The 22343-nt window shown below is 45.9% G+C and overlaps 1 protein-coding gene across 1 annotated transcript in view; it reads left to right on the top strand.

The window, feature by feature from the left end:
- The first annotated feature begins 3287 nt into the window (after positions 1 to 3287).
- LOC146808539 (vomeronasal type-2 receptor 1-like) overlaps positions 3288 to 22343 on the top strand; it is a 32544-nt gene continuing 13488 nt past the window's right edge. The window contains exons 1-3 of the mRNA XM_085623989.1: positions 3288 to 3666; positions 4883 to 5733; positions 18092 to 18934. Coding sequence (XP_085480115.1) covers positions 3288 to 3666; positions 4883 to 5733; positions 18092 to 18934 — 2073 coding nt within the window. The remainder of the gene's footprint in view (positions 3667 to 4882; positions 5734 to 18091; positions 18935 to 22343) is intronic.

Genomic DNA, 22343 nt, shown 5'->3' with positions numbered 1-22343 from the left:
TAGTCAATTAAATCATATAATATTAATTAATTATATTTAATTAACTTTTCACCAAACATACATGCTACGACAATATAAACTACTATTAGCAATTAAATAAAAAATTATAAATCACTAAAATTACAACCTATATTTATAAATAATATTAACAATTATACAAATACTAATAACCCATAAAATGAATATATAAGCTATCACACATAAAGATAATTAACAATCAATATTTTTTCCAACTATGTTATTGAAAACAATTTTAACAATAACAATATTTTGAAAACAAAATTATTTACCTAAAAAATGTATGATCTTGATAATGATATTTCTGCATCACAATATTTTTGCATCATGATATTTTTTCCGATATTTTTGTTTGTCATGCTACCTACCTTATGCCAATATCCTTTTATCAGCACTACTCAAGTTACAACTAAGTCAATGCAACAAACATTAGTTCACTAAAGACCTCACTCCGCCCGTTGTCACAGCATATTATCCTGCATTTGAATATCAGGGCAACAATATTAGTCATTCACAAAAAAAGAATTATCATTTGCAGTCCTTGGGCCATATGTAGGTAGACTGTGTTTTGCGATTCTCTAATTGCAATTTTTAAGGAATCGCAATTAGAGAATAGCAAAATGCAATGTAGGTAGGATTAGCAATTTTTTTTGCGAATCCCACCCATTCCTTATTTGCGATTCTCTAATTGAGAATCGCAAATAAGGAATACCTTGCCATGCATTCCTATGGGCTAAAAGGCCCATAGGAATGAATAGGAAGACATTCTCAATTTGCGATTCTCAATTAGAGAATCGCAAATTGAGAATGCAATTTCAAGGTTGCAAGGGTGTCAATAGGACACCCTGTTGCACCCCTGAAATTAGCATGGGTGCACATGTGGTGCACATACATGCCCTAAGGGCATGTGTGTGCACCACATTCCACTTTGAAAAATGCAAAAAACTGCATTATTACAAGAAATCGCAAATTACCACCAACCTGTAGTTGGTGGTAATTTGCGATTCCTTAAGGCCAAATAGCACTTTTTTGGAGGTTCCTACATTGCATTTAAGGAATCGCAAAATTTGCGATTCCTTAAATGCAATTGCAAAATAAGGAATCGCAAATTTAGCGATTCCTTATTTTGCATGCAGATTTGCCTTCCTACATTCCACTTAGCAAATTTGCGATCGCAAACGCCGAAATTCGGCGAATTTCAGCGTTTGCGATCGCAAATTTGCTTTCTACATATGGCCCCTTGTCTTCTAATTAATAAGAAATGACTCATGCCTGGCATGTGATTTCTTGACTGTTTGCAATGCATTGTGGGTGTATGAATATTCAGTTGAGAGACTTCACAGCAGTGGAGGCAGGGGGAAACCAAAGGCTGACAAGGCCATCTGCTTAAACAAAGCCTTCTGTGTCATCTCACTTGCAGCTGTTTTCACCCTTTAAATGTGGCTTGTGAAGTGAAGGGTTATAATGGGTGCCTGCAGGACACAGCAGCGGCTGAGACACTGTAGGTAAAGAAAGTAGAGGCAAAGACATAGAACTCAGAGACCCTGGAGGCAGAGACAGTGGCGGCAGTGACACTGGAGGCAGAGACCTGCGACGACAAAGAGACTGGAGGCAGAGACAGCAGTGGCAGAGACACTGAAGGCAGAGAAACTGGAGGAAAAAAGGGTGGAGTCAGAGACACTGGAGGCAGAAATAGTGGAGGCAGAGACAGTGAAAGCTCAGACACTGGAGTCAGAGACAATGGAAACAGAGACACTGGAGGCAGCTACACTGGAGGCAGAGAGAGCAGGGCCAGAGACAGCAGAAGCAAGATACTGGAGGCAGATACACTAGAGCCAGACACAGTGGCAGCAGAAAAACGGGAGGCAGAGATACCGGAGGCAGAGAGACAGTGGCAGAGGCACTGGAGGTAATGATGCAGATGCACTGGAGACCGTGGAGGCAAAACACTGAATGCAGAGAGACTGGAGGCAAAGACACTGGATGCAGAAAGACAGAGGCAGAGGCACTGGAGGCAAGGATCCTGGATGTATATGCACAGTAGGCTGAGACCGTGGAGGCCGAGACACTGGAGGTAGAGACAGTGGAGGCAGAGTCATTGGAGGCAGAGTCATTGGAGACAGAGTCATTGGAGGCTGAGACAGTGGAGGCAGAGACAGCAAAGGCAGACACACTGGAGCCAGAGACAGCAGAGCCAGAGACAGTGGAGGCAGAGACAATAGATTTAGAGACACCGGAGGCATAGACACTGGAGACAGAGACAGTGGAACCAGAGACACTGATTGCAGAGACACTAGAGGCAAAGCCACTGGAGGCAGAGTTAGTGAAGACAGAGAGAGCAGAGCCAGAGACAGCAGAGGAAGAGCAGCGGAGGCAAGGACACTGGAGTCAGAAACACTAGAGGCAGAGACAGTGGTTGCAAAGACACTAGAGGCAAAGCCACTGGAGGCAAAGACACTGGAGGTAGAGACAGCAGGGCTGAAACAGTGGAGGCAGACACTCTGAAGACAGAGACAGCAGAGGCAGATCAGCAGAGGCAGAGACACTGGAGGCAAGGATAATTGAGGCAGAGACACTACAGGCAGAATACTGGAAGCAGAGACACAGAAGGCAGAAACATTGGAAGCAAAGACACTGGAGGCAAGAACTATAAGGCAGACATAGCGGGTGTAGAGATACCGGAGGCAAGGATATTGGAGGCAGAGACACTGGAGGTAGAGACACTCAAGCAAGAAACACTGGAGGCAGAGACACTGCAAGCAGAGACATTGGAGGCAGAGACAGCAGAATCAGTGACAGCGGAGGCAGACATAGCATAGGCAGAGACAGAGGAGGTGGAGACACTGGAGGCAGAGACGCTGTGAGCAGAGACATTGAAGGTGGAGACACTGGAGGCAGGGATGGTGGAGGAAGAGACAGTGGAGGCAGACATAGCATAGGCAGAGACAGAGGAGGAGACACTGGAGGCAGGGACACTGGCGGCAGAGACAGTGGAGGCAGAGACACTCTGAGCAGACACAGTGAAGACATTGACACTGGGGGCAGAGAATGCGGAAGCAGAGACAGCAGAGGCAGATACATCATAGGCAGAGACAGAGGAGGAGGAGACACTGGAGGCAGAGACAGTGGAGGCGGAGACAGTGGAGGCGGAGACAGTGGAGGCAGAGACACTTTGAGCAGAGACATTGGAGGCGGAGACACTGGAAGCAGAGGCAGTGGAGGCAGGGATAGTGGAGGCAAAGCTTCAGGCAGAGGCATTGGAGGCAGAGATGCTAGAGGCAGAGATAAAAGAGTCAAAGGAAGTAGAGGCAAAGGCACTACAGGCAGAGACACTGGAGGCAAAAATGCTGGCGGCAGAGACAGTGAAGGAAGAGGCAGTTGAAGCAGAGTCACTGGAGGCACAGACACTGGATGCAGAGACAGTGGAAGAAGAGACACTGGAGGCAAATTCACTGAGGGAGAAATACTGGAGAGAGAGTGACACTGGAGGCAGAGACAGCAAGGGCATTTCAGTAGTCGAGGCAGCTGGTGACAAGTGCCTGAGTGAAGGTGTTTTCGGTGTTGGGTGGGATCCATCTAAATATTCTGCAGAGCATGTAGAGGGTGTGGAAGCAGAATGCGGTGACTGCGTTGATTTAATGTTTCATGGTCAGTTTGGATGTCAATGATTATGTCCAGATTGTCTGCATGATCACTTGGTGTGGGTGTTGTTCCAAGTTCTGCCCGCCATTAACTATGGTCCCAAGTGGTAGTGTTCTTCCTGAATATCAGCACTTCTGTTTCCTCTGAGTTCAGTTTGAGGCAGTTGTCTCTCATCCAATTAACTACGTTTGTCATTGCATTGCAGAAGTTAGTTTGGTTGTTGGTGCGGTCTTTGGTGAGCGAGAGGATTATTTGGGTGTCTCGGTGTAGGAGATTATGTTGAGTCCGTGGGATCTGACTACGTCTGCAAGGGGGGTCATGTAGATGTTGAAGAGGGTTGATTCTTGGGTTACACTTTAGATGAGGGTCTTGGGGCAGAAGTGAAGGGAGGCAGAAGGATGTTCTCTGTGCTTCCCATTAGGAATGAGGCGATACATTTCAGCCTCCAGTGTCTCTGCCTGCAGTGTCTTTCCCTACAGTGTCTCTGCCTCCACTATTTCTGCTTCAACTGTTTCTGCCTCCGGGGTCTCTGCTTTTCCTTAATTTCTGTGATTTACTTTGGCTACTGGGGATAATACTGCGGAGCCTGTCAATGAAGGTATGGCGGGAGATGGTGCCTAGAGCTGACAAGGGTTGAGGAGGATCAGGGTCATGGTTTCTCCACGGTCGAGTAGGGTTCTGATGTCATCTGTGGCAGGGATCAGTGCAGTCTCAGTGCTGCGATTGGTGCAGAATCCTGACTATTAGATGCTGAGTAGGTGGTTGTGTTCGAGGTGTTAGTTGATGGCCTTCTCAAGTACTTTTGCAGAAACAGTGGAGGAAGAGACACTAGAGCAGAGACAGAGAAAGCCAAAACACTGAATGCAAAGACAGCACAGGCAGATACACTGGAGACAGAGACCATGGAGGCAGAGACACTAGAGGCAAGGATACTTGAGCCAGGGACACTAGAGCCACAGACACTGGTGACAGAGACACTGGTGACAAAACACTGCAGGCAGAGACAAAAGAGGCAGACACACTGGAGACAGTGACAGCAGAGGCAGAGACTTTGGAGACTAGGATACTGGAGACCAAGACACTGGAGTCGGAAACATTAGAGTCAAAGCCACTGAAGGCAAAAACAGTGGAGACAAAGACAGTGGAAGCCGAGACACCGGAGGCAAAGACACTGGAGGCAGAGACAGCGGAAGCAGAGACACCTGAGGCTGATATACGATAGGCAGAGACATTGGAGGCAGAGTCACTGTAGGCAGAGACACTGTAGGCAGGGACACCGGAGGCAGAGACACTGGAGGTAGAGACAGCAGAAGCAGAGACTCTGAGGGCAGATACACTGTGGGCAGAGACACTGTAGGCAGGGACACCGGAGGCAGAGACACTGGAGGTAGAGACAGCGGAAGCAGAGACAATAGAGGCAGATACACTGAAGGCAGAGACATTGGAGGCAGATACACTGTAGGCAGAGACATTGGAGGCAAAGACACTGTAGGCAGAAACATTGGAGGCAGAGACACTCTAGGCAGAGACATTGGAGGCAGAGACACTCTAGGCAGAGACATTGGAGGCAGAGACACTGTAGACAGAGACATTGAAGGCAGAGACACTCTAGGTAGAGACATTGGAGGCAGAGACACTCTAGGCAGAGACACTGGAGGCAGAGACACTGTAGGCAGAGACATTGGAGGCAAAGACACTGTAGGCAGAAACATTGGAGGCAGAGACACTCTAGGCAGAGACATTGGAAGCAGAGACACTCTAGGCAGAGACATTGGAGGCAGAGACACTGTAGGCAAAGACATTGAAGGCAAATACGCTGTAGGCAGAGACATTGGAGGCAGAGATAGCAGAAGCAGAGACACTAGAGGCAGAGACATTCGAGACAAAGGCACTGTAGGCAGAGACATTGGAGGCAGAGACACTCTAGGCAGAGACATTGGAGGCGAAGACACTCTAGGCAGAGACATTGGAGGCAAAGACACTGTAGGCAGAGATATTGGAGGCAGAGACACTCTAGGCAGAGACATTGGAGGCAGAGACACAGTAGGCAGAGACATTGGAGGCAGAGATGCTGTAGGCAGAGACATTGGAGGCAGAGATAGCGGGGCAGAGTGTCGTACTTTGAAATTTGGGACCGCGTAGGAGGCAGGGCCCTACCCCTGTCTATCCCGGTATTAGTGAACCGCGAATGGTTAATGCGGTATGTACAAGTGCTTTTTGTAACGTTTTAGCTATGAATGCACTGTGTATACGCTATTATACATCACTACGTGGGTTCCATTTTAGAAGCGGTGGCCATCTTATGGTTGCCCTCACATAGGCTACATAGCATGAAGCAAATACGGGCCTTTTAGAGCACATGTGCCTTTCCTTTGACTTTTCTGTGACCTGGGCAGCTTGGCTCCGCTGCCCCAGGTCAGTCCGGTCTCACGAGTTCCCCGTCCTCTGGCCACCTGTGATTAGCATCAGGGCTTGACACACCATAAAGCCTTTTCATCCTACACAAGCCTCCAGCTAATCTCTTTCGCACCTGACTGTTCCTGCTTTATGGCTTGTTTTCCAAACAGGAGATGCTCATGTTTATTGGGGCCTATCGATATCTAATGTGGGATCTGAGCCTTGCTGGGTAAATAATTACGGGCTGGCTTAACTGGAATGTGGGATGGTCATCATGACTCTGCCTTTTTTATTTGTAATGTATACATGTAATGGCCATATCGTAAACCAAGGAATGTATGCCTGAAGCAGGAAATTTTGTATTTAAGGAGAAGCCCGTTTCTGTGATTTTCAGCAGTCTCCTGAGAACATACACGCTGTTGTACTTCTAGGATACCTGTAATTGGTCTGCAGCCAATAAACTGATCTTTGACTTCACCCAGAAGACTCTGTGTTTCTGTAGGTCTGAAACAGGAAGAACCCGAAGTCATAGGGTGTGTTCCCCTGCACCGCTGGGCTTAAAATACCCAGTACTTCAGTTGGCGCCCAATGTGCGGCGATTTCAGCGGTACCGGTCCAAGCCAGAGGTTCGTGAGGAGCTTCGTGTGGAAATTCTGGAGGAAGGCCGCCACTTCATCGACCCCTGCATGTCGACGTGGTCCAAAAGTCTTTTCTGCGAGGTTCTCCGCGTCCCGACGGCTACGAAGGACTGCTGCCCTGATTAATCGCCCTGTTTTGGACCCTTGACGATTTTTTGGTAGAGCGAAACAATCGAGAGAGTCTTCTGGTGACGCCATCGATCATCAATATTCAGTTAAGTATAAGTGGAGCGTCTCCTAGTTTGAATTTGGTATCCTTCGGGATCATTTTGATTTGGTGCTTGCAAGTCCCAAAGCCAGAGGACTCGTGTATTCACGAGACTATCGTATTCGATAATCCTTTGACGTTTGAAACTAGACTAGTGAGCGAAGATGCCTGGTTCTAGTGTATTTTGCAGATTGTTTTGTTTGGGTTGTGGAAGGGATTTCCAGTTAGAGGATTCATGTCCGGTTCCTCCAATTGGAACTCCAACTTATGAGCATTATGTAAAACATGGCGTGGGCCCCATTGCATATAATGAAATATGGATCCGATACACCAGAAAGGACGGTGTTTTAAAATGGCCCCAAAATGGTAGTTTCGATACAGATATCTTAGATAATTTGGAAGTTAAATTGTTTAAAAAGAAAGCCCGGCCGGCGATGTTTGATTCTTTCCGCCTATGGCGAAAGGAAGCCAAACAGAAGGAAATTAAGCTAGCGAAAAGAAATAAGAGAGAGAGAGGTATGTCAGTGATGCAAGCAGCTGTGCAATTTAAAGATAATGAGGAGGAACAAATGAAGGAACAGTTACATAGACAGCGCAAACTAGGGATTGATAAATGTTACCCTGTTTTGTCACCCCTTGTGCAAGATGAGACAAAAGAGAATGAGAAAGATTCCCTAATGTCCCATTTGTTAAGTTCGCCACCCCCATATGCGCAAAATGCCACCACACCTCCACAGCTTGTAAATGCGCAACCTCCAGTAAATATGCCGCAAGCCTTCCCACAGGCGCCAGCTCCTCCTCAGCCGGCTCCTATCCCTGCAGTTCAGCCCTCTCAAGGGCCGCCAGTTTTGCTACCTGTTGCCCCTGCGCTTCCTGCGACTTTTCCTAGCACGCCAGCGGCCGCCTCTGGCGCTCCTTCTTGCACTACCCCGGTACCTGTATCTGAATCCGTTTTTATTCCCTCTGTCTATCCCCCTGTTTTCGCCTCAACTTCTCCTTCAGCACGACAACGACTAGCTAATGTAGTTACTAGTTTAATGTCGCCTCTCTTTGGGTCATCTAGTGCGACTCCTGATTTACAGCGTAAGCAATTGCGCAGTCAGCTGCCTGATCCTGAAGAGAAAAAGACATTAGATCATATGGCGCGTAGGTGGATTATTTTTTCATCACTCTATGATGTGGAATCAGTTGTTGACGTGTTTCATCAATGGGATGCCCCGAAACAGAGGTATGTGTTCGAGAAAATGTGTGAAATCCTCTGTGAGGAATTGGATGATCATGGTAGAGATCCAAGCCCGCAGGAGTTGTGTCGAGTGAGATTCGATTTTGGAAAAGGTACGATTGTGGGCCCCGATGTCAATAGAGCAGTTGCGATCTTATTATCCTTGAGGAATGATGATTGTCAACAGTCATTGTTTGCACAAGATTTCCCTGTGGGGAGAAAGGGAAAAGCGCGACAATACCCTATGAGAGAAGTCCCTCCGGTATGGAAGGAAGCTGTTGCGGCTGATGCCGCTCATGGTATTGCTGCTATGCCAGCACATTTTCAGCGTGTTCGGGTGCATGTCCCTTGGAAACGATCTGAAGTAATAGCGCTTAAACAGACATTGCCTGATCCCCGTAAAAACCCTGCAGGATATTATAAGGAGTTATCACAAACTGCAGGATCATGTATCATGAATTTAGCTGACATTGATATGTTGTTTGGAAATGTTGTTCCACAGCCTTTGTGGGGGTCAATTCGCAATGTAGATCACGATGCAGAACTAGGTGCTACATGGGCTAAGATTATTGCCGCAGACACTAGACAAATTGGTGGTGCAAAACCTGAGCCTTTGGTAGCAGAGCTCCCTGGTCGAATTATTACCTACATGAAAACTATAATGCCCGCGATGCGCGTAAATTGGGATAAACTATCCGCATGTAAGCAGAAGAAAGATGAGACAGTGTCTGATTTCTTTACCAGGTTTGAAGAAACGTTTATCGACCACAGTGGTCAAGACATGAGCACTGAAGGTGGCCAACGGTTATTTGTTGATAAATTTGTGCAGAATCTACTTCCCGAGTTGTGTAAGAAATTAAAAGATTCAGAAAGTTCCTGGGCTGTTTCCTCTTCAGCACAAATACTGGCTACTGCACAGTATTATGAGAATAGAGACAAAGATGAGAAGGATAGAACAGATAAGAAAACGAAAGAACTAAAAACAAAGGTCCTCTTGCAGCAGGCTTATCCGCCACGTGGAGGACAGAGTAATTATAGGCAAACACAAGGTATCTATCAGCAGCCCCAACAGTTTCAGAATAATCAGCAAATGAATGGGTATTATCAACCACGAATCCCTGTAGGTCCCAACCAATGTTCATATTGCAAAGAGGAAGGTCATTTTTAATATAATTGCCCTAAATTAATGCAGCGTAACAGTAATGCGTATGGCGCAAGAGGTAGAGGTGGGCAGCAAGCTCCTAGAGGCAGAGGACGTGGAAATGCTCCCCAGAACGTGCGTCCTTTTCCGCCTCAAAATACCATAAATAGCTTTGATCAGCAAGCCAACGTGACTGGTAATACAGCTCAGTACTACAATAATGATTATTATGCAGAAGATGACAATGTTGAAGATAATGATTACTAGGACAGCCATAGACAGAGAGAGGGAGTTGTTTCAGTGCCAGTGGATCAGAGTGGACCCTATGTTAAAGTAACTACAGCAAATGTAACAGAGCTCTTTCTGCTGGATACTGGTGCTGCAAAGAGTTCAATCATGCATTCAAAACTCCCTGGCGCGCCTTTGTCTGGCGAAATGAACGTCTCAGTAGGTTTTTCTGGCGCCCCAGTTACGAACCCGATTTCTAGTCCTATGTCACTTTCTGTTGGACCTTGTGAGCTAAAAGCACCCCTCATTCTAACGACAGGTTGTGGTGAAAATTTGCTAGGCTTAGATTTGCTAAAAAGATTGCATGCAACGCTATATTGTTCTCCCTCAGGAGTACAACTTACATTAGGTAAGAAAGTGATTTCCCCGATGTATTTGTCTAAAAATGCAATGCCACCTGAATTGTCATCCCTTCCGGATGTCCTTTGGGTTACTGGTCCCAATGATGTGGGTCTTTTGGAAATACCGCCATATGTGGTCACTTTAAAAGCCAATGTCAGATTGCCACGTATTCCCCAGTACAAGATCTCCAATGAAGGTCAGAAAGCATTGTTAGCAATTGTCAGTGATTTGATTAAAAAGGGTGTAATTGAAGAGACAAGAGGCAACGTTTGCAATAGTCCTGTTTTACCTGTCTTAAAACGAACGGACCCTTCACAGCCACCTGTTTACAGATTTGTGATTGATCTTAGAGAGGTTAATAAGATTGTTGTGCCACAGTTTCCAGTTGTCCCTGATATAACTGCCTTGTTAACCATGATTCCAGCCTCGGCTGCATGGTTCTCAGTGATCGATCTGAAGAATGCTTTCTTTAGCATCCCAATTGCAGAGGAGAGCAGAGACATTTTTGGTTTTAGTTTAGGAGGTCGCAGTTTCCGCTTTAAACGCGCTCCCCAGGGCTACTGTGAAAGTCCATCAATATACAGTCAGGCTTTAAAAGCGCAGCTTGATGCACTGGTTTTACCCAGTGGCGCTATCCTCATTCAGTACGTTGACGATTTACTAATCGCCGCGGATACTGAAAAGATTTGCAAAGAAGCTACCTTGTCATTGTTGCGTCATTTGTCTGCCTTTCATCACAAAGTGTCTCTCTCAAAGCTGCAATATTGTCGACAAGAAGTGACCTACTTAGGTCATCTCTTATAGAAGGAGGGAAGGAAACTGACCCCAGAAAGAATTCAAGCCATTGCACAGTTGAGTGTGCCAAGAACACAGAGAGAAGTGCGTGCTTTCTTGGGCATTACTTCATACTGTAGGCATTGGATTCCTAATTTTTCCTTGTTGGCAAAACCTTTGTTAGCATTAACATGCAAAGACACACCGAATCCTATTCCATGGTCTGAAGAGTGTCAGAAAAGTTTTTGGGAATTGCGTAATGCATTATGTTCAGCTCCTGTGTTGGGTACCCCTGACTACAGCAAGCCTTTTACATTGTATGTTCATGAGAAAGATGGTTGCGCATTATCAGTGTTAACACAGCCCTTTGGCGACAGACCGCGTCCATGCGCGTATTTTTCGTCAACCTTGGACCCGGTAGCGAGGGCATTGCCAAGTTGTCTGAGAGTCACAGCCGCCGCAGCTATGTCTATTCGACAGTCTGCTGGCCTAGTAATGGATAATACATTGATTGTCATGGTTCCACATGCTGTGGACACATTGTTAAACAGGACCAAGACACAGCACTTAACTAGTGCGCGATTATCTGGTTATGAGCTGACACTGTTAGCAAACCATATACACATAAAGAGATGCAACACGTTGAATCCAGCTACACTATTACCAATCCCAGCAGACCTAGATGAGATTGAGCAACATGATTGTCTGTTCAGAACAGAAGAAGAGACGAAAGGGAGAGTAGATCTTAAAGATACTCCCCTGACTGAGTGTGATGGTACTTTATGGGTGGATGGTTCGTGTTTCAAGCTTCCAAATGGTGATACGACTGCTGCATATGCTATCACGACTTTGCACACGATTGTTGAAACTGCACGTGTGCCACAAAATTCGGCTCAAGCAGCAGAATTGATTGCCCTTACGAGAGCATGCGTGTTGTCTGAAGGAATGAAAGTGAACATATATACGGATAGCCAGTACGCCTTTGGCGTGGCTCATAGTTTTGGGCGATTGTGGAAGGAACGTGGGTTCCTGACTTCGCATGGAGCTAAGATTCAGAATGGCAAGTTGGTGAATGATCTCCTTGAGTCGCTGACCCTACCATCGCAAGTTGCGATTATGAAATGCAGTGCGCACAAGAAAATCACTGATGATGTTGGTCGTGGTAACGCGTTTGCTGATGAAGTCGCGAAAGAAACAGCAAAAGATGTGAAGACTCGAATGTATGTTGCAGGCCCTGCCAGATGGGTTGGTGATGTTGGAATGTGTGAAAACACAATAGAGAGTGTGAAGTCCCTTCAAGCTGAAGCCACAGAGAAAGAGTTGAGCAAGTGGAGAGAAAGTATGGGTAAGTTGGATGAGAATGGTTGTTGGATTGATTTGTCAGAACATAGGCGATGGTTGTTACCTGATGCATATGTGCTTCCAGTGGTTACTATGGCACATGGAATGGCACATATCAGTACGAAAGGAATCTGTAAGTTGTTGGCTCCAGTATGGCAGAATGCTGGAATTCCTAAGTGTGCAGAGAATGGGGTCAAGAATTGTATGGTATGCTTGAAGTACAACCCTGGTAGGGGAACCCCAACTCCAGCTGGTCATTTTGCGCCTCCATCATATCCATTTGAAGTTTTGCTGTTGGATTTTATCCACATGGAAAGATGCAACAACCTGAAATATGTATTGGTGGTTGTTTGCGCTTTCTCAAAATGGATAGAGGCCTATCCCCTAAAGGATAACACTGCTCTGTCCACAGCCAAAGCCCTTGTGAAGGAATTTTTCCCTAGGTTTGGAATACCAAGAATGGTGTGGAGTGATAATGGGAGTGAGTTTGTGGGTCAAGTGATGAAGAATGTGTGTGAGGGAGTAGGGATAAAGCAGAAATTTCACGCTGCAAATCACCCCCAATCAGCTGGATTAGTAGAGCGCTACAATGGCGCTCTAAAACTCAAACTGGCCAAAATCCAAGCGAGCTCAGGTCTTAAATGGCCTGACGCTCTGCCTCTAGCACTCCTGTCCACCAGAATGACTGTGCATTCACGAGTGGGACTTAGTCCCTACGAGGTCGTTTTTGGCCGCCCGGCCAATGTATGGGGTGTGCCAAGACCGACAAAATTCAGTGAAATCGAACATCCAGTACTGCTTGATTACTTGTATGATTTGACGGTTAAACTGCGTGTTTTACACCAAGAGGTGCACGATACTCTTCCCCAGGCCTCTGAGGCTCCAGGACACCCTATCGACCCTGGCACGTGGGTCTTGGTGAAAAACTTTCAGCGCAAGAGCAACGATGAGCCTCGTTGGATCGGCCCTCATCTCGTACTCCTATCCACAAGATCAGCTGTTCGAGTAAAGGGGAAAAAGAACTGGATCCACGGCGCCCACGTGAAGAGGATACCTTTGCCTCTGCCGTATGACCAGTGGGTCCAGGAGGGTATCGCAGACTCTGAAACAGACACTGTACCTCGTTTTGTGCCGTTCAGTGATGCACGCATAAAAGGCACAACTTCAGCACAGGAAAGTGACGATATTTTGCAAGAAGCTGTGCCACCATCAATTCGATTGGACACCACAGAGCCTGAACTTTTGTTTCAAGATCAAACAGTACCTGGCCGTCTCCATTATAATCTAAGACCAAGGCCTATGGACAAATAAATATTCTTTTTCCTTACCCTTTTGTTTTTGATACCAGAGCTCTCCCATCTAAAGGACTTTCTTGATTTTTGTTTTTCGAACCACCATCCGGGTTCAGCCGCAGGGTCGCGGTGCCAAGACTTTGGGGTACAGGCCGAAGACGTTAGGTCGACGGTTCTGGTTGGTCTAGGGCGTTCCCTGGACTGACAGGCGTACTCCTTAGCAGAAGATACTCACCCGCCGCGAGCGGCACGATTAGAGGATGGAGTTTTGTAAGATGGAGAGACTCACTGAGGAAATGAACTTTAAAGCAAGAATGTGTAAAATAATGAAGAGCAAACGTTTTGTATTTGTATGCCTGTTTGTATTATGTAGTATGGTAGTGTTTACTGTAGGATTTGTATTCTTCTCCTCTCAAGAGCCCATTGCACCCGCTGTACAGCCTATACCTCCTCCTACTGTCTCCTCACACTCTTTTCACCCTCTGCCTGAACATGAACAAGCTAGACGGTCTGAATTTGTAAACAACTCGTTTATCCAGCTCCTGCACCAGCACCAACTAGTTATGAATACAACCAATTGCTGGGTGTGTGGTTTAATGCCACATACCATTAATAAGGGTATTCCCTATCTAGTGCTGCCGTATAGTTACAATGGATCATCATGGGCATTCCAGACCATGTTTCTCTATGCACTAGATGCCTACTCCCCGCGACAACCGCGTTCTATCAGACCTAGCACCAATAACAAAGCTTTAATTAAAGGAGTTGCCGATATGAGCAGAGATATCGACGCATACTCATCTATTCCCAAAGAAGAGTTGACAGCTTATGTAGGGTGGAACGCGACGGGGTATAGTATTAGTCTGGGTGAAAGACAGCGAAAAATTTCATCCCCAATCTGGGTCGTACCCCACATAGGTCGGTTCTGTTTGCAAGGTAATGGTCAGAATCCTAGAGCTTAACTGGGAAGAAGTGACTGTACTGAAACGTACACTTTCCCGTCACAGTTTTCCCCTGCGTTTTTGGCTGCCAAGGGTACATATTTTATCTGCAATGACCGAGCATATACATGGTTGCCCCCTGACGTCTCGGGCACATGTTATATTGCAAATCTGCTACCGCCAACATTTACTGCCGCCTCTGACTATCACAAGACCAGAGTTGTGAGAGGCGTGATTAGTAAGGAGGATACTGCCGGTCAGGAAGCGGGAGATTTCTTTTTGGGTTTCCTGCCGTTTTGGGGACCTATGGTCAATAGTAGGAACTTGAGACAACTGACTCGTGTGGTTGAATCCACTGTTAATGTTACGGCTGGTGTCCTTGGTAATTTGACAGCTGAGCTCCAAGCGGATCGCCTCATGACTTTGCAGAACCGCATGGTTCTAGACGTCATACTTGCAGACCGCGGTGGGGTATGTAAGGTTATCCAATCTAGTTGTTGCATTTTCATACCAGACAACGCTCCAACAGTTTATCAAGCCATCTCCAAACTACATAAAATATCTGAGTCCATACACATGGATAAAGGAGATTGGTCACTGGTGGGGTGGTTCTGGGAACTGATATCTGCCTGGGGTTGGAAAGTTCTGATGGTCATTGGAATGATCTTAGCCATCCTTTTCCTGTTCTGTCTGTGCATACAGTGTGCTCCTGCGATATGTGGCCTCTGTGCTACATTATGTGTAAGGAAACCTGTATCGAGGGACTAGCTAAGTAATAGGATGATGCTACAGCAACATCTCCATGACTTCATGAATATTGACCTAGACTCGGATTGAAATGAGTATAGTTATTGCCTATGTAAGGGCAAAAGGAGGGTCTGTCGTACTTTGAAATTTGGGACCGCGTAGGAGGCAGCGCCCTACCCCTGTCTATCCCGGTATTAGTGAACCGCGAATGGTTAATGCGGTATGTACAAGTGCTTTTTGTAACGTTTTAGCTATGAATTCACTGTGTATACGCTATTATACATCACTACGTGGGTTCCATTTTAGAAGCGGTGGCCATCTTATGGTTGCCCTCACATAGGCTACATAGCATGAAGCAAATACGGGCCTTTTAGAGCACATGTGCCTTTCCTTTGACTTTTCTGTGACCTGGGCAGCTTGGCTCCGCTGCCCCAGGTCAGTCCGGTCTCACAAGTTCCCCGTCCTCTGGCGACCTGTGATTAGCATCAGGGCTTGACACACCATAAAGCCTTTTCATCCTACACAAGCCTCCAGCTAATCTCTTTCGCACCTAACGGTTCCTGCTTTATGGCTTGTTTTCCAAACAGGAGATGCTCATGTTTATTGGGGCCTATCGATATCTAATGTGGGATCTGAGCCTTGCTGGGTAAATAATTACGGGCTGGCTTAACTGGAATGTGGGATGGTCATCATGACTCTGCCTTTTTCATTTGTAATGTATACATCTAATGGCCATATCGTAAACGAAGGAATGTATGCCTGAAGCAGGAAATTTTGTATTTAAGGAGAAGCCCGTTTCTGTGATTTTCAGCAGTCTCCTGAGAACATACACGCTGTTGTACTTCTAGGATACCTGTAATTGGTCTGCAGCCAATAAACTGATCTTTGACTTCACCCAGAAGACTCTGTGTTTCTGCAGGTCTGAAACAGGAAGAACCCGAAGTCATAGGGTGTGTTCCCCTGCACCGCTGGGCTTAAAATACCCAGTACTTCAAGAGACACTAGAGGCAGAGACACTAGAGGCAGAGTCGCTGAACCAGAAACAGTTGAGGGAGAGACAGTGAAAACTGAGACACTGGAGGCAAAGACAGCGGAGGCAGTCACACCAGAGGCAGAAACACTAACAATAGGCAATCCTTCACTTCTCCTATGTCTCACCACTGTTCAGCAGTACCCCCTCCATGAACCTAGTTGCCCACACCCTTAACCTTTTCCCCTCCTTGTGCATGGCTTCCCTTCCATATGATGCTCCAGCAAGCCCATGTTCAGGCTCAAGTCAAAGCCACTTGACAACTTCACATCTCTTGTTGCAAAATCATTTCTGGCTCAAGGGCTGTGACAGTTCACGAGGCCTGGGAATGAGTACTTTGACTGTCTAATCTACATGTCCTGAGGCCACACAAATATCACAACTAGATTGAGAAATATGAGTCTTGACTACACATATTAGCTATTTTAAGAAATACATGTGTCTTTGCAAAATATTTTTCTCCTTGTTACGTCATCCTCTGGGACGTGTACCGATGTGACAAAATCCCAAGTTTACAAACCTTTGTAAATCTCGAATTGCATCGGATCCTTTGGTGGATGCACGGGCACGCCTAAGCTCACCCAAGGAAGGCATCCCAGGTAAAAATGCAATATAACACAGTGCAAACCGCTGAGTTGCACAAACGTTCTTTACAAATCCACAAAAGGAGCGTCAAATTACCCCGTATGTGGCTATGGACATTTTTCAGAAGGCTTTGTGTGTCCCTGCATCACCCTGCGAGATACGAGGACAAAGCAAAGGCTTAGTAAATCTGTGGCATAGTGTACATACAATTAGTATAGTTGTGAGCCGTCATAATTTTGTGTGACCACACAAACAGACACACACAAACACACACACACAGACACATACACGATCATAAGCACACACACAAATCTAGTGCAATTTACAAAGAATTACATTTTCTGCAAGAAGTCCCACGTGCATATTTGATGGTTTCATTTTATTGTTTTCATAATTTTTGCAAACATTAAAGGGAAACAACATCAGGTACTTCTTTGTCTTCCGGTAATCACTGCTCACCTCAGAATGTTCTGTGCTTGTGTCAGAGGTGGTGGTGTAGGATGGCCCCTCCCCGTCTGTCCCCATGATATCATTTTTGTAAGGGAGAAATAATATCTTTTTAGCTCGTACAGAAAGTTACCATCACCTGAATCACTGAAGTGCACGGTCAGTAATGATTGTTGCTGAAAGTTTCTTCTTCACTTTGCTTACTTGCAATGTTTTAATTGATCTTATGCCTGTTTTACTGTTTTTAATGTTTTTATTGGCTAAGTGTAATGAATCATTCAAGTGTTTGAGTTTACATACCTAGGCAGTAGTACTTATATTCCTAAATACATGAAGTTTGTTGTTCTCTTAACCTTGAAATCCCATCAAGTATGGAGGAAAGCTTTGGCCTGGCCTGCTACTGAAAAAGAAACCGTGGTTATGAGAAATAGTTATTGCACTTTCTTTTTGCATGACTACAGAGTTCTGAGTCAAGGCACATCTTTTCTCCTGATCCTCTTCACTGTCACTGAAAGGCAATACATTTGTATCACCTGTGGAGCAAGCAAGCAATTGGCAGAATGAGTGGAACCAACAGTCAATATCTTCCATTCAAACTCTATGGGACTCGCCTTATCGCACACAGTAAAATCTGAGAACGAGGAGTTAAGAACTTATTGGAAACAATAATTACTGCCTATTATTACATTTTTGTTCTTACCGACCTGATGTACTTACTGCACCAAAATCCACATGTCCAGGTAAATACCAGACTTTTTATCCGAGTCAGGTTTTGACAAAGGGTGCAACATTTTTCACTCCTGGTAATTACTGGGTGCAATAAAAATCCTACCACTTATAATTGTGATCCCTGCACAGGTGTTCGTAATTTAACAGGTCCGTTATAATCAGGTCCTTCAATGTATGCAAGCACATAGGATGTGTTGAAAGTAGGAAGCTGGTCTGCATTGTTTTCTGTACACTTCTGTTCTGGTGCTCTTACTGAAATGACAATGGAAGAACCCTGAAGAAAAAATATATCTATTTCTTTCTGTATAGATCAGCTATGGATCCACACTCTCCACTCTGAGTGACAAGCTCCAGTTCCCGTCTTTCCTCCGCACTGTGCCTGGTAACACATTCCAGAACGTTGCCCTGGCGCGGCTGATCGCACATTTCGGTTGGACATGGATGGGAATGGTCATTTCCGATGATGATGTTGGAGTGCAGGGCTCACAGGACTTAAAAAGGGGCATCGAAGGGCATGGGGGATGTGTTGCATTTATTGAGAAGATACATCTTAGTTATCCCCCAGAGAAAATCCTCAGGGTTGTTGAAATGATCAGAGGATACCCCGTGAAGGTGGTCATTGTCCACAGCCCTGAAGCTCACACCAAGGCTTTCATGGAGACGCTGTCAGCACAGAAGGTGACAGACAAAGTTTGGATCTTCTCTGCATCCTTCACCATGACTCCAGGACTTTTCACTAAGGAGACATGGAAAATGTTCAACGGGACCATAGGACTGTCCCCCCACGCTGCGGACATGCCAGATTTCATAGAATCTCTTTACCAACTGCAACCCTCTAAGTCACCCAATGATATACTGATGCCAGTATTTTGGGAGAAGGTTTTTAATTGCAGGATAGCTGATTCCAGAGGGATAGAAATCATTGGTACTGAAGAGAGGCAAGCAGGCCAGGTGCTTTGCCTGGAAAATCAAACTTTGCATGATAAAGATACTTCATTTTTTGAGCTCTATGATCTCAGCTACACGTATCACACTTACCTGGCAGTGTATGCTTTTGCCCATGCATTGGATTCCCTGGCATCATGCTCACCTGGGCATGGACCGTTTCTGAATGGAACATGTGCCAACATCAACAATATTAAACCATGGCAGGTAACCAATGTACATTTCTGTATTGTATAAACAGTATGTCACACACATCAGGGGCACCATGACTGGATGACCGGATACGTTTCAAGCATTGTTGCATAAATTAAGACTTTGGCGTAGTTCTACAAGGTTTGCTTCCCCACCCACGGGTGACAGAAGTGAACTTGTTGAATGTACCAACACTGAATGTGAAAAACAGATTGGGGCACCATGTTAACAGAAACAAGCCTATTTTATTATTCCCAGTATCACACACACACACACACAGCGCTAAAGACACTTTTAACTAAAAGCATTTATTTCAACAGGACAAACCTGTTCCTCAGGACATCTGAAATAACTAAATACAATGGGCAGTGTCACTGTGTCACCACACACCCATTATATACTACAACACCACTACCTGACAATGGGCAGTGTCACAGTGTTACTGCATACCCATTATATACTACAACACCACTACCTGACAATAGATAGTGTCACAGTGTTACTGCATACCCATTATATACTACAACAGCCCTACCTGACAATGGGCAGTGTCACAGTGTTACTGCACACCCATTATATACTACAACACCACTACCTGACAATGGGCAGTGTCACAGTGTTACTGCATACCCATTATATACTACAACAACCCTACCTGACAATGGGCAGTGTCACAGTGTTACTGCACACCCATTATATACTACAACAACCCTACCTGACAACGGGCAGCGTCATGGTGACACCCACACCCATTATATACTACAACACCACTACCTGACAATGGGCAGTGTCACAGTGTTACTACACACCCATTATATACTACAACACCACTACCTACAACAGCCCTACCTGACAATGGGCAGTATCACAGTGTTACTGCACACCCATTATATACTACAACAACCCTACCTGACAATGGGCAGTGTCACAGTGTTACTGCACACCCAATATATACTACAACAGCCCTACCTGACAATGGGCAGTGTCACAGTCTTACTGCACACCCATTATATACTACAACAACCCTACCTGACAATGGGCAGTGTCACAGTGTTACTGCACACACATTATATACTACAACAGCCCTACCTGACAACGGGCAGCATCACGGTGACACCCACACCCATTATATACTACAACACCACTACCTGACAATGGGCAGTGTCACAGTGTTACTACACACCCATTATATACTACAACAGCCCTACCTGACAATGGGCAGTGTCACAGTGTTACTGCATACCCATTATATACTACGACAACCCTACCTGGCAATGGGCAGTATCATGATGATACCGCACACCTATTATATACTACAACAGCCCTACCTGGCAATGGGCAGTATCATGATGATACCGCACACCTATTATATACTACAACAGCCCTACCTGACAATGGGCAGTGTCACAGTGTTACTGCACACCCATTATATACTACAACAACCCTACCTGACAATGGGCAGTGTTACAGTGTTACTGCACACCCATGATATACTACGACAACCCTACCTGGCAATGGGCAGTATAGATTTGAACTGCAGGCAGCCAGCTAAAATTGTTCAACTCCTGAGTTTCCTTCAGCTCCCCAACTCCTCCAGCTCCTCCCAGTCCCCCAGATCCCCCGCTTCCATGCTCCCTCAGCCCCCCACTTCCCCTAGCTCCCCACCTCTCCCCCAGCTTCCCCCAGCTCCCCCTAGCTCCCCCTGCTTCCCCCAGCTCCCACAACTCCCAGTCCCCTAGCTCCCCCCTCTCCCAGTCTCCCGGGCTCCCCCAGCGTCCTCCAGCTACCCCCAGCTCCCCTTATTTCCCATCAGCTCCCAATCTCCCCCTAGCTCCCCACAGTCTCCCAGGTCCCCCCAGCTCCCCCAGCTCCCCTAGTTCCTCTAGCTCCCCCTGGTTCCCCCAGCTCCCCTACCTCCCCAGTAACCCAGCTCCCCCTAGCTCCCCTCAGCTCCCCACAGCTCCCCCAGCTTGTCTTGAGTTTTAGAACTATCAGTACCAACAATATTACCAATTTATTCTGACACTACATCTGCAACTGCTTTCTTCTAAACCAGAAAGCTATTAAATGTCTTAAATACGAGAATATTGTAAACATTTCACTGACGTGGTGACTCCCCTTGAGAGAGCACCACACTTAAACATGCTGTTCACTAGCCATTATTCAAGACTTCAGTACTAAAGATCATTGCATTGATGTGAAATGCAGACGAACAGGTTTGTTCAGAAAATATGAACGCCCAACATAGTGAAAGAATGGAAGAGGTTAATTAATTTCTTTCTTTTTCAAAATGGAAACCAACGTTACATAGTATTAACAAAAATAGTCAAAAGGTCACCCCAAAATACCAAATGAAAGTTTTTCCCAACCATCTCTTCATGTGTGCATGTGTGTGAGGACAGCTTCGCTGTGGACCATTTCACGTGTCAAACCTACAGCAAGCTCTGGTGATGCAGCAACACAGCTTGAATCCTGGAGCATCTGGTTCTGCTTTCACCATAACAAGAATGAACTTACAGCTCCCAGAAGGGAGGATGTATTTTTCTAAAAACTTATGCCTGCCTCTAGATGAACTACCTGACATGGAGCCACTCGAGAGCTCGCTGCTCTGCATGCATGTGGATGTGTGAGGTAGTTGAGCCTGTAGCATTGCCCCTGTGTACATTGTTACCTGATAATGTCAATAGGAGCCTGTGTGTGTGTGTGTGAGTGTGGGTGGGTACTGTCTATGTGAAAGTGTGCATGTATGTGTGTTGAGTGTTTGCATTGTTGCAGTGGTATAGCAAGGATGGTGCTGGGGGGCTCCGCTCCAGGCCGCACAAGTTTTGGTGGTGGCGGACTCCCTCTACCCACTCTTGCCTGATTTGTTTTCTTTGAGCCAGGATGTGGGACCACCAACCCAGTGCACTCCAAATGCAAACTCCTTTCATGGTTTAATCATTAGCCCTTGGTCTTAAACCTTCCCTTTGGTCAACATGAAAAACCCAGCCACCCACCTCCAACAATATCTGCCACAGCTAGAAAGAACACACCTGCAAATGTGGCAAACCTTGGTTCCCAGACTCACTCACAATTCTCAGAATATGTTGTTGCCTTAGCCATAAAACACGGAAGCCCTCATTTAATGTATTTTGAATCACAGCAACGCAGACAGCCTTCCAGCTGCGCTGACGGGCGTCATCAGTGATCAACAAGATACGTTGCATTCCTATCATTCTCACCTGCACTGGCGCACAAACAGCAGCCTGCACAAAATCAATTATTGATGGTATTTTCCTCTATCTAAAGCAGCATGCATAGAAAGAGGAACAAATTAGGAGAAATAAAATAATTTACCATGGAACACCACTCCTATGCCTCAGCTGGGGAGGAGTTCATTTCTGAAACATTTCCACCTTTACAAAACATTGTACATCTGGGAATG

This window comes from Triturus cristatus, chromosome 8, assembly GCF_964204655.1.
Source record: "Triturus cristatus chromosome 8, aTriCri1.1, whole genome shotgun sequence".
NCBI lineage: Eukaryota > Metazoa > Chordata > Amphibia > Caudata > Salamandridae > Triturus > Triturus cristatus.
The sequence above is the reverse complement of the archived record's forward strand: the minus strand, read 5'-3'. Positions and strand labels throughout refer to the sequence as shown.